Below are 12,193 nucleotides of genomic sequence, written 5' to 3' on the forward strand. Positions count from 1 at the left end.
GTGGAGCCTGGCGTTACTTTATTGTATGCAGGATCCAAGTATAATATTTCAATTATTTGTGTGTGCGCAAACACCGCAAACGGGGCGGTTACCTGTGCATTTTGCGATGGGCTATCAAATGGCAAAAGTTCACATTTAAATTGCACACCGAAATCGGAGTGGAGTTCGCTCCTCTAATATGTTATGTAAGCGGCATGTGGGAGCACCGCTTGGTGCATGACATGGGTGTGCTCGTTTGACAGCCTACGACCCTGCTGTGTGTGTGTGTCCTTGGGAAGAAGGTGTGCCCAGCGCACTCCTACATCCTCCACCCACAACTTGCGACTTGTTCGTTTTGTGTGCTTTGTGTTTGGGTTTTGAAATTAAACGATTTAATTGCATTTAAATTAAATAAAATACGCGTGCGAAAAGTTTTACATTTTGCGCATTCATAGGCGCACACAGAGACACAGGCAAGTCCTTGCCCTTGTCCTTGTCCTGGTCCCAAAATCAAATCACTCAACTCAAGCGCATGCCAGCAGCCAAAGGGATCAAATTGCCTCAGGAGGAGCGTCTGCTAGATGGCTGAATGGAAGGAAGGAAGGCTGGCTGAATGGATGGATGGTTGTTTGCTTGAATTCTTCCTTCATTTTCCACTAATTTCGTATTTGTTTGCGGTTTGCGTTTGCCTTTGCCTTTGCCTCTGCCTCTGGTTTGCTTTCGCTTTTGTCGGCCAATGTTCGAGCGGCGCAAAAAGTTTTAATTGACTGTTGCGGAAAGCAGCACGACTTGTGCGAGTTTGCCTCTGCCCCCCCAGTAACCCCTTGCCCCACACTCTAGTCAGGCGTACGGGTGGGCAGGTGGAAACCCTTTTTCAGGCTCTGTCGCTGTCTGCCGCTGTCTCCTCTTGTTTGTTGTTATTTTAACGGATTTTCGCTTTTTAATTTATTTATTTTGCAGCAATCTCACGTGCAGGGCAGGGCAGGTGTGCGCTTGAAAAGCGCAAAGCGGTTGCGAGGCACAAAGATAAATGTGATTAAGGCCAGCTTGCGCCTAAATTGGCTTAAATATTTGAGCCACACTTGAGTCGGGGGTGTGGGAGAGCAAACTGCCCAACGATTGCCCGAGCTCTAATTTAATGTGCGACTTTAATTCGATTTAAAGCGACGCAAGGGAAGTGCAACCAATGTGTGGGCTGGGGATTTTGCTTTGACACCTGAGCAGCGTGCCAGAGGCAGGAGTGGCAGGAGCGGCATGCTGCAGAGTGTCTTTGTGCTTGTGTTTGTGGATGCACCTGTCAATAAGGCACCTGAATTAATCACGCAACTGTGCACCCCACAGCCTTCTGCCGTTGCTAGGACTGTTGTTGCTGTTGTTGCTGTTGCTGCTGCTTGCTGGCTGCCTGCCTGCTGCTGCTGCTGCCATTGACTGCCTGTCTGACCAATTATGGTGCAATTAACACACTTGATTGCTTGAAATCTCTGACTCGTTTAACGGTAACTGCTTCAGCCTACTTTTTCCGCAACATCCTTATCCTCTTATCCTTTCCACGTGCACTCGTGTGTGGGCTGCTGCGCTCTCATACCTGCCCAAACCCCTCTTAGTTTTTCAACAACTCAAAGGCCGGCGTATGCTTGATGTGGCAGCCAGGCAGCGTCCGAGGCAGGCTCTAGGCCAAAGCTTGTTACTGCAAAACTTTGGCTAAAACCACTCGGCCGTAAAGTCAATTGGCCCAAAGGCAAACGTAGGTGGCTGCTCGTCCAAAAATAGCTCACAACGGGTGGAAATCTTTGTGATTTCGGGCAGGTGAGAAGTCAAGTGGGAGGCAGGCAGAACTCGTATATGGATAGCTCGATGGCTGACTGCTTTTGTGTGGCAATTTGAATATGAAATCGAATTGAAGTCAAATTTTCAAATGCAATTTGAATCAATTTAATTTGTGATATGAGCACAACACCTATTCCGATTCGTGGAAATAATAAAAGCGTTGCCAGAATAAATATTTTACATTATAAATATTTGCATAGAATCTCGCACAAAACGATGCCCCAGTGTCTGCCTAATGGCGTGCGATACACAAAAAACACACATAAAATGCCCGAAATAAATTTAAGCACCAGGAACCAACACCCCCCCGAACACCATGAAGCGTTTGCTTGTGTTTGCCCTCGCACAATATAAACACTCGAATTAAAGTGAATGTCGTGTTCATTTTGTGCTTAAATGTAAGCTTTTCTTTCGATCAGCAAAGACACAGACAGCGGGGGGACATTGGACAGACTCAATCAATAAGCCAAAACTGGCCCATGGGCTCGTGGCTCATGGCTCATGGCTCATGCTCTTGATTATGTTTACTGTCACTTGTCGTCTAATTTGATTGAATATCGAGTCCAGTCCTGTCCAACAAAGTGTGGCATTAAATATGGCCGACTGCAAACGCCACAAGTTGCACACGTTTAAATAATATATCAAAATACAAATCCCCGAAAAAAGGGCCCAGGCGGCTGGCTGTCTTTCGGCTGCGTGATGAACGAGCTGGGAAAACATTTGCAGGTCCCAGTCCCAGTCGCAGTCCCTCGACCGCATTCTTAATACATAAAACGAAACCGCAACAGAGGGACAGGGATAGCGCTTGGTGCTTGGTGCTTGGTGGCGCTTGGTGGTCGCCTTATTATGTTGACATTCTATTCCTGTTCTGTCCCATTCCCGTCCGTTCCGTTTCGTTCCCTGCTCTACCGTTTGGCTCTGCGCTGACGGAGCCGAGGCATTTGGATAATTGATTAGGTTTGGCCTGCGCCAATAAAGCTCTCACTCACTTAACATACGAGCGGGGTATGCGTCGCTCCCCTCTCCGCACTCACTCTCGCTCTCCCTCTCCCCAGTGGGTCATTCAATCGAGAGCGAGTGGTGCTGTGTGTGTATTAATTTATGGCCCGTATACAAGGGACATTAATCCTTATTGGAATTGAAAACTATACACACACTTGGACACAAATGGATGTATTGACAGGCTATTTCCTGTGTCTAAGATAGTTATTGGGGGGCCAGCCAATTACCCATGGTTAATTTGATAATTGTTCACGATTAGTAGGGATGCCGCTCACACATCACACGGCCTGGATTTGAGCCGCAAATTGGCTGCTTTGTGGGCTAGATACATTTATCATCATTTGCATTTATGCAGAATGGCAGGCAGGCAGGCAGGCAGGAGGAGACCAGAGGGAAAACCTCAATGCAGACAATCTTCATCTTGGCAGCTGTGGAGTGGAGAGAGCCGCAGCAGCAGCAGCAGCAGCAGGCACATCCCCAGAGCCAGTCAAGTGTTGAGCTTTAGACATAATTTATCAGCTGAACGATTTGATTTATGTGGTTAGACATGGCATGCGTCACGTGAGGCTGGATACCGAGTATGTGCTCCAAGTGTTTTTCTGTTACTGTTTTCTGTTTTCATTATTATTATGTGGCGCTGACTGCGGCTCTTATCTCGCTGCCATTTGTGGAGCACTTACTTGCTTTATGAAAATGGAAAGTATTGCGCGCAACAAAAAATAAAAGAAAAGAAATTGCGGCCCACCGAGTGAGAGACAGAGAGAGAGACAGAGTGAGAGAGACAGAGAGAGATGTTAATGTTAACATGCATGCCTAAACATACAAATTATAAGCACATACTAACATAGCTGCTTACTAGCTTAAGCTGTGACTAGTACTCACTCATAGTAGTAGTCGTTGCCCCACCTGTCAAGTCTCTCTCTCTCTCTCTCTCTTTGTTGGTGTGAACAACCTCAGTAATGATCTGTGCGTGCCTCTGGCCGATCATCATAATCGTCATTCATCTCTTTTCAACTTCATTTCTCTCTTTCTTTCTCTCTGGGCGTGTAATTAGTTGCCACGCCAAACAATTTACGACAAGGAAAGTAACTTTGTTTGCTGTCAAAATCATTATTGAAGGCTTAACCCCATTAGCTTGAATTGGCGCACTTGCCAATCAGCTCAGGCGATCAAAAGAAACAGAAGACAGAAAAGATACACAGAAACAGGTAGACAAGGGCCGCCGCCATAAAGAGAGAGAAGTTTCTGTACAACTTTCTGCCGAAGCAACATCCCAAAGAACCGCGCAGCAAAGCGAAAACTTTTACCCGAACAAAAGTCTCAAACAATACAAACTCATTCACGAATGCTGCACGAGAAACTGAGAGAGCATCCATCTGCATCTCTTGGAGCCAGTCTTGGCCATGGGTTTTAGTACCCTTTTAGCACCAAACCAGTTTCTCCTCCAAGCAGCAGCCAGCCGATGCGAAGCCTAGGCCAGGCTTGTGCTGTGGCCAGCTTCAGTTGTGTTGCGGCGCTCAAATGGAGAGGACCACTTAGACGAGAGACCAGAGAACAGAGAGCGGAAGTACTAGCAGCAACCACCGATTCCAAACCGTTTCCAAAACCGAACCGCGGCTCTGACCGGCAGTGGAGAACGGAACGCAATAAGCTGCGAAATTGTAAGCGCTGCGCATGCGCAGAGACAGCGTCGAGTGCGAGTACTTGCGGTTGTGACTGTGCCTTGTGTTTGTGTTTGTGCCTGTGTCTGTGATGGTGGTGGTGGTGGCTCGGGCTTAATTATTACCCTCCCTACCCCAGGCAGCACCTAAAAGTTTAGTTGTTTGTCTGCATTCTCGTGTGAGTGCCACAGTGTTCGTGTGTGTTGTTTGTGTCTCTCTGTGGTGTAACGCTTTTCCCATCTATTTGCGCTGGGAAAAACATTCTGGCGCTTTCTTTTTGTGTATAACAAAAGAGAAGTGGCCAAAAACAAATGTAAACAAGTCTTGTGCCGGATAATCCAGAGACGGAGACGGAGACTTGTGCAATCCAACGAACAAACAAACAAAAGATTCAACCAGCCCCCCAAAAAGTTTCCCAGCAGAAGTGCAATTTTACCAGCAGCCGCAGCAGCAGCCCAAGCAACAGCAAAAACAACAAGAAAATGTAAGCCAAGTCAAAAGTATAAATCAAAATATAACGAAACAGGTTACAAGAAGAGAGAGAGAAGAGAAGAAAAAAACCCCCACCGGGGAGACGAGTCGAGAGATGTGTGATTAACATATTTCCCATCAAAAATGTTGGATCGTTTATGCGCACACACACACACACATGGATCGTGTGTAAGTGTTAAACAAGAAGTGGATCCGATACGATCCACAGTCCTCTGTCCCCCACCCCATAGTTCCCCAGTTCCCAAGTTCCCAATGTAGCAACAAGACCTTGAAGCTGTCTTCGATATCGAATCGAATCGAAACGAATCGCGGAGCAGCGCATCGCCACGCAACGCATCGCGTATGCAAGACAAGTGTACAAAATAAAGTCACTTTTTTTTTTTTTTTCGGGGGTAACTTTTGAAATTCCGCGCAGTTTGTTTTATGGCCAATATAAATTTACATACATTAACATAGGTATGGCTATGTGACCAAAGCAGACATCGCTATCGCTGTGATCTCTGAGCAAACAGCCTCCACTGGGCGCAGCTCCGTCCCAAAATGCCTTTCTCGCTTGCCCATGGACCACAGCGTAAATAGCACAAATAACGCAAAAGCCACAAATAATGCAAATAGAAATAGACTCGCCGCCGTCGAACGTAGCGTAAAAGTTTTTTTTTTAGTGCCAACACCAAGAGCCAGAGAAACAGCAACAATAACCACCGTAAGAGTGCGAGTTCGAGTGCGAGTACGAGTACGAGTATTAGCCCCCCCACCCATACTCACATGTTCAAGCAACGGTACCTACAGCCAATAAGCTGCGATATCAAGAATAAAGAGAAAGACACACAGAGAAGAAGAGGAGAGGTGCGAAGAAGAATTCTCAGCCACAGCAGAAGAACGAAGACTTGGTGCTTCCACAAGTGCCTGAAGCTGCCATATTGGGGTTGCGAGTAATCGAGAAGTAAATCCAACACAGAATAGCCATTGAGTAGCCAATTAACATGTCAGCAATTACAGATATTTCTGCCAGTCGACTGCTTGCCAGACACAAGTGTCTCAGGGTTCTAGACAAAATAAAAACAGCTTGCCCCCAAAAAAATGTCGTATCTGACTGGTCTTGGTTATGGCATTCTTTCGACTTCGATTGGACCTTGCTTGGTTCGTTGTTCTCTCTCTCAGTGTTCAGCGTGTTTGGTGTGTGGCCCGCAGTATGCAAATCAAATGTTCTAGCTTTTGGTTAAAAGAGGAAATGACCAAATACGTGGTTGTGTTGTGAGCGTGGCAGCTGGCTGGCCAAGAGATCTCTCTAACCGCCAACTGAAACAAGTTTCACTCTCAACAAACCAATGAAGGAACACAAAGGTTCACAATAGGAAGAATTGCAGTGGTAAACAGAGATCAATATCGTGTGTAAGTTACACCACTAGATAGGCGATAGGCTCATCTCTATCCTTCTTTCTTTTTTCCTTCTTCCTTCTTCCTTTGTACCGTACGCGTGTAAGTCGCTGCGAGCCTCGTGTTTTTATTTGAACAATAATTAATACCATTCCTCCATTCAATCTCGAATTCAATTCCATTTTTAATTGCAGTCCAAAATGAAAACGTGGAAACAGCTGCCAAATGAGGGGCGGCGCTACGCCGTGCTCTTGTTTCTGCTTTGTTGCCTCTCCCACTTGACCCAACACAGCGCCGCCTGGCGTCCATGTCCGGAGCTCAGTCCCGCCCTGCGTCTGCCATGCAGGTGAGTTGTCATAGCCATAGCCATGGCCATCCGCTGTGGAGACACTCAAAGCCAAATCAACTGCAGCGACAGGCAGTTTCCGCTTGTATTATTTTAATATCAGTAAATTGCTGCGGCTGCAAACTGTCGCTGATTCGAGCTTTGGTTTTGCTTTGCTTTGTTGTTTGTTGTTTGGTTGTTAATCATCGACTGGGCGACAATTACAGGTGCAATGTGGTGCCGTTTGCAGCAACCGGACAGCTCGGCGCTGTGGCCATGGACTGCGATCGCGTCGTCTTCCATGGCGATGCCCCCCAGCTGCCGTATGGAGCTCCCATTGTCTCATATACGCAACGTTACAGCGGCCAACAGGTTCTGCCAGCCCAGGTAAGGAAGTTGCAGCCCACAAAGCTTGCAAACGTCTTATTGTCTCTCTCTCTGAACAGGCATTTGGACAGCTGAAACTAACCATCGAGGAGCTGGATCTGTCCAACAACCTCATCAGGCGTATACCAGAAAAGGCCTTTGATGGCCTCAAGGATTCGCTAAACGAGTTGCGGCTGGCCAACAATTTGCTGGGCGATAACCTCAATCCCATTTTCTCCTCCGCCGAGCTGCATGTGCTGAAGAATCTGCGCATCTTGGATTTGTCCGGCAACAAGATCAAACTGATCGAGGAGGGTCTGCTGAAGGGTTGTGTGGATCTCAAGGAGTTCTATGTGGATCGCAACAGCCTCACGGCGGTGCCCACAAACTCGCTGAATGGTCCCAGTGGCCTGCGTCATCTGTCCCTGCGTCAGAATTTGATTGGTAATGGAAGATGAAGCCTCCACTCTGTGGATTGTTTACTAAACAAAGTGATTCCTTTTAGGTGCACTGCTGCCGGACTCCTTCAACGCCCAGCGGCAGCTGGAGATCATTGATCTGCGCCACAATGTCCTGCGCAACATCGACAGTCTGGCCTTCAAGGGTCTGCAGCGTATACGGGAAATCAAGCTGGCGGGCAACCGCCTCACCCACCTGAACAGCGACGTCTTTGAGAAGTTGCAAACGCTGCAGAAGCTCGATCTGTCCGAGAACTTCTTCGGCCAGTTCCCCACCGTTGCACTGGCGGCAGTGTCCGGACTGAAGTTCTTGAACCTGTCCTCAAATATGCTGCAGGTAAGCAGCGAAAATCACTGTTACACTTGGCCTTCCCCCACTAACTGGCTTTCCCCATTCGCTTAGCAATTGGACTACACCCACATGCAGGTGGTGCGAAGCCTGGAGACCTTGGACTTGAGTCGCAACAGCATCACAAGCCTCACGCCTGGCACATTCAAAGACATGAACGCTCTCAAGTATCTCGATCTGAGCTTGAACTCCCTGAGAACGGTAAGGCACACTCCTCGCACTTGCAGCTGGAGTTTTGTAATACTAACACTTCCTTTTCGTTTGCAGATTGAAGATGATGCCTTGGAGGGATTGGAGAGTCTTCAAACTCTCATCATCAAGGACAACAACATTCTGCTGGTGCCCGGCAGCGCACTGGGACGCCTGCCACAGCTCACGACGCTTCAGTTGGACTTCAATCGAGTGGCTGCCCTCTCGGCGGAGATCTTGGGTTCTCTGCAGGCGGGCGACATCACCAGCCTGTCGCTGTCGAGGAACGTTATTCGGGAGCTGCCGCCTGGCAGCTTCCAGATGTTCAGCAGCCTCCACACCTTGGATCTCGCAGGCAACTCCCTGGCTGTTGTCAATGCGGACACTTTTGCTGGACTCGAGGGCACACTGATGGCGCTGAAGCTGTCGCAGAATCGTCTGACCGGTCTGGGAGGCACGCCCTGGGAGCTGCCCGAGCTGCGTTCGCTCGATCTGAGTGGGAACAGCCTCGCCGAGATACCGATCAGCATATTTGACGAGCTGGAGAATCTGCAGAGCCTGAATCTAAGCGGCAACCACTTGGCAGGCCTCACGGGTGCCCTGTTCAAGCCGCTGGCACGCCTGCAGGTCATCGATCTGAGTCGCTGCAACATTCGACAGCTGAGTGGCGACCTGCTGGCCGGACTGCAGGACCTCAAGCACATCCACATCAATGACAATCAGCTGGCGGAGCTGCAGGACGGGACATTCGTGAACCTGTGGAACATCAGCTCGATTGATCTGTCCAACAACCACATCGCCTCCATCCGCACGGGCGCCTTTGTGAATGTGATGAAGCTGAAGCGCTTGAATCTGCAGGGTAACCAGCTGTCGGCCTTCAAGGGGGAGTACTTCAACACGGGCACGGGCATCGAGGAGCTGGACATATCGCACAATCAGCTGAGCTACCTGTTCCCCTCCTCCTTCCGCATTCATCCGCGACTGCGGGAGATCCGCGCAGCACACAACAAGTTCTCGTTCTTCCCCGCCGAGCTGATCTCCTCGCTGCAGTACTTGGAGCACATTGATCTGTCGCACAATCAGCTGAAGACGATCGAGGAGCTGGACTTTGCCCGCCTGCCGCGTCTCCGCGTTCTGCTTGTGGCCCACAACCAGCTGGACATGGTCAGCGAGATGGCCTTCCACAACTCCACGCAGCTGCAGGTCCTCGATCTGGCATACAACAGCCTGGATCGCATTGGCGAGCGCACCTTCGAGGGTCTGGTGCGACTCGAGCAGCTCAACCTCGAGGGCAACCGCCTGTCGGAGCTGTCCGACGGCGTCTTTGAGCGCACCAAGCTGCAGATGCTCGAGAACATAAATCTCGCCCGCAATCGCTTCGAGTACGCGCCGCTCAATGCCCTGCAGCGGCAGTTCTTCTTTGTGTCCTCCGTCGACTTGAGCCACAACCGAATCAAGGAGCTGCCTGCAGACGACAGCATTATGGTGAACATCAAGCGCATCGATCTCTCCTTCAACCCACTCTCTGCCCAGGCAGTGCACAACGTCCTCAACGAGCCCAAGACGGTGCGGGAGCTGAGTCTGGCGGGCACGGGCATCGAGCAGCTGGAGCTGCTGGAGACGCCCTTCCTGCAGTACCTGAACCTCTCGCACAACAAGCTGCGCCACGTGAAGCCGGATGTTTTCCAGCGAGTCACCCTGCTGGAGACCTTGGATCTGTCCAGCAACCAACTGGAGACCCTGGACGATCTCTCGCACGCCTGGCCACAGCTGCAGGTGCTCCAGGAGCTGGACGTGTCCAACAACAGCTTTGAGATCATTTCGCAGGCAAACTTTGGCCAGCTGGAGATGCTGAAATCGCTGCGCCTGAGCCACCTGCCGCAGTGCACGAGAATCGAGAAGAATGCCTTCAAGCAGCTGCCGAATCTCGTCCATTTGGAGGCGTACGATCTGCCGCTGTTGGGCTACCTCGATCTCCAGGGCATCCTCGAGCTGCTGCCCGGCCTGGAGTCGCTGGACATTGAGGTGAAGGACGCGAGCATCGGCAGCGAGCAGATCCAACCCCTGAAGCATCCGCGCCTCAGCAGTCTGGGCATTCGTGGGGAGCGCCTCAAGTCCATCTCCTCGGGCACTTTGGCGGGACTCAAGAGCAGCGAGCTGCAGATCAAGCTGGTCAACACCTCTCTCAGTGCCCTGCCCCCGGCGCTGCTCTTCCCCGTGCCACGCTCCTCGCAGCTCAGCCTGAACGTTGAGGGATCGCAGATTTCGGTGCTGGTGCCGCAGTTCCTCAATGCACTGGAGGATCGCCGCGCCAGTCTGCAGCTGCAGGGTCTGGCCAGCAATCCCATCGTCTGTGACTGCAACGCGCGTGCGCTGCGCCGCTGGCTGCCCAACTCTGGTATGCCGGATGTGACATGCCAGGCCCCAGCCTTCCTTGCCGGCCGAAAGCTCATCGAGGTGGGCGACGATGAACTGACCTGCGATGCCCGCCGCATGACCTCCTCCACGTCGCGACCCACCGCCACAGTGCCGCATCTGCACAAGTCATCCAGCCAGCTGGTGACGCGCAGCAGCTCCACGACAGAGGAGCCGCTGATCATATGGAGCCTGGAGCCCACGCAGCCGCCCAGCCTGAAGAAGATCAAGACGAAGGCGCCGCTTATGAAGGCCCAAGCGCCGATCATGAGCAACGACGACACGCTAATCATTGGAATTGTTGGTGGAGTGGTGGCCTTCATAGCCATCCTGATCATCATCATATGCATCATCCGGCTGCGCATGAGCAATGCCGAGTACCAGCAGAACACGGCCATGATCGGCATCCCCTCCGGCATGCACATGGGCGCCCACAATGCGGCCTACAACTACAAGAATGCAGCGGCTGGTGCCGCACTCTACGCGGTGCCGCCGTACCAGGCCAGCTACGCCACTCTGCCGCACAAAGCGGCCTCCATACACCACCAGTCCACCCAGAATCTGACTCAGCGCCAGCAACAGCAGCAGCAGCAACACCAGCAACAACAGCAACAGGCGGCTGCTGCAGCTGCCGCGTACTCAACCATGTCCCGCATGTCATACTTCAGTGGAGCGGGTGCGGCAGGCGGAGGTGTCCCTGGCAATGGCGATGGGGCAGAAAGCCTGTCGCAGCATCAGCATCAACATCAGCCCTACATCATATACTCGGATGATAAGGCCTACAGATAAACGCGATCGAATCCAATCGGACTTCATCTCTTTCCCCACTCTCTCTGCCCACATCTACATCTATTTCAGTCTCAGTTAGTCAGTCGGCCGCATCGCAGTGGCTGCGAGGCCCCCGCCCCCCAACACCACAAGAAACAGGTTCTACATTCTCAGCCTTCGTTGTACATAGACTTAATGCTACGCTCTAACTGTAACCCTAACTGTATCGTACCGTATCTATATTTAACCATACACGTACCATAATTAAGCGCAGCCAAAACGCTGGCAAATAAACAAATTGTAGTATAATGAAATAGGGTTCAGTGCAGTGCAACTTATTGTGAATCGAAGGACAAATGCAGGGCAGCAACAGCAACGTGGTTAACAGACCAGATTAACAGCACGTTAGCCTACGCCGCTAGTTGCGCTGATTAACAGCATCTGCAAACCGCTAACAGCACATATTAACAGCCAGCTTACGCTAACAGCTTCCGTCCACAGCTCTGTTAGCGCTCTGCAACAGCGGAAATCTCACGTTCCACATGGCTCTCGAGCTGCTCTTAGCTTGTGAGCTAGAACAAGATGAATTAAGTAATTAGTATATTAGTAAATTCGCCTTGAGCTAGTCTAGCTCAAACTTACATCCGCTCAACACCCGTTCCGAGGGGCCGCGTGTTGATTACGTTCCACCACACAGTGCAACCAGCCGTGCCTAAAAAGCATAATTTCATGGGAATATAACTACCACGCAAGCACCCTCCCACAAAAACAATAAAAAGAACACGTTTCAATGTTTGGTTGGTTTTTTGAGCGTTGTTTATAATATAATAGTAAATATCTCTCTTTCATTTCAAGATAACGTTTTTTCTATCAAAATGTAAATGTAAATGTTATACATGTGTATAAATATGTGTGTAAGTATGCATGCATGCATGTATGTGTATATGTATGCAACTTCAAGATCGCCATTTCACAGTCTTTGTTT

General features: G+C 50.3%; 1 protein-coding gene across 1 annotated transcript; it reads left to right on the plus strand.

Annotated features, from left to right (window-relative positions):
* Window positions 1–6,532: 6,532 nt before the first annotated feature.
* On the plus strand, window positions 6,533–11,522 carry LOC117898878 (protein artichoke). The gene is made up of 6 exons (XM_034808561.1): window positions 6,533–6,684; window positions 6,891–7,050; window positions 7,110–7,473; window positions 7,535–7,824; window positions 7,891–8,037; window positions 8,104–11,522. The coding sequence occupies exons 1-6, from the start codon at window positions 6,539–6,541 to the stop codon at window positions 11,227–11,229; spliced, it is 4,233 nt and encodes a 1,410-aa protein (XP_034664452.1). The 5' UTR covers window positions 6,533–6,538; the 3' UTR covers window positions 11,230–11,522.
* The last annotated feature ends 671 nt before the right edge of the window (window positions 11,523–12,193 follow it).

Source organism: Drosophila subobscura, chromosome O (assembly GCF_008121235.1).
Source record: "Drosophila subobscura isolate 14011-0131.10 chromosome O, UCBerk_Dsub_1.0, whole genome shotgun sequence".
NCBI lineage: Eukaryota > Metazoa > Arthropoda > Insecta > Diptera > Drosophilidae > Drosophila > Drosophila subobscura.

What these genes read in the sequence shown, in the direction of transcription:
- LOC117898878 (XM_034808561.1), top strand. Translation starts at nt 6,539, where the DNA reads ATGAAAACGTGGAAACAGCTGCCAAATGAGGGGCGGCGCTACGCCGTG. An exon ending in GCCCTGCGTCTGCCATGCAG is followed by an intron (nt 6,685 to 6,890) that starts GTGAGTTGTCAT and finishes CGACAATTACAG; the next exon opens with GTGCAATGTGGTGCCGTTTG. An exon ending in TGTCCTCAAATATGCTGCAG is followed by an intron (nt 7,825 to 7,890) that starts GTAAGCAGCGAA and finishes CCATTCGCTTAG; the next exon opens with CAATTGGACTACACCCACAT.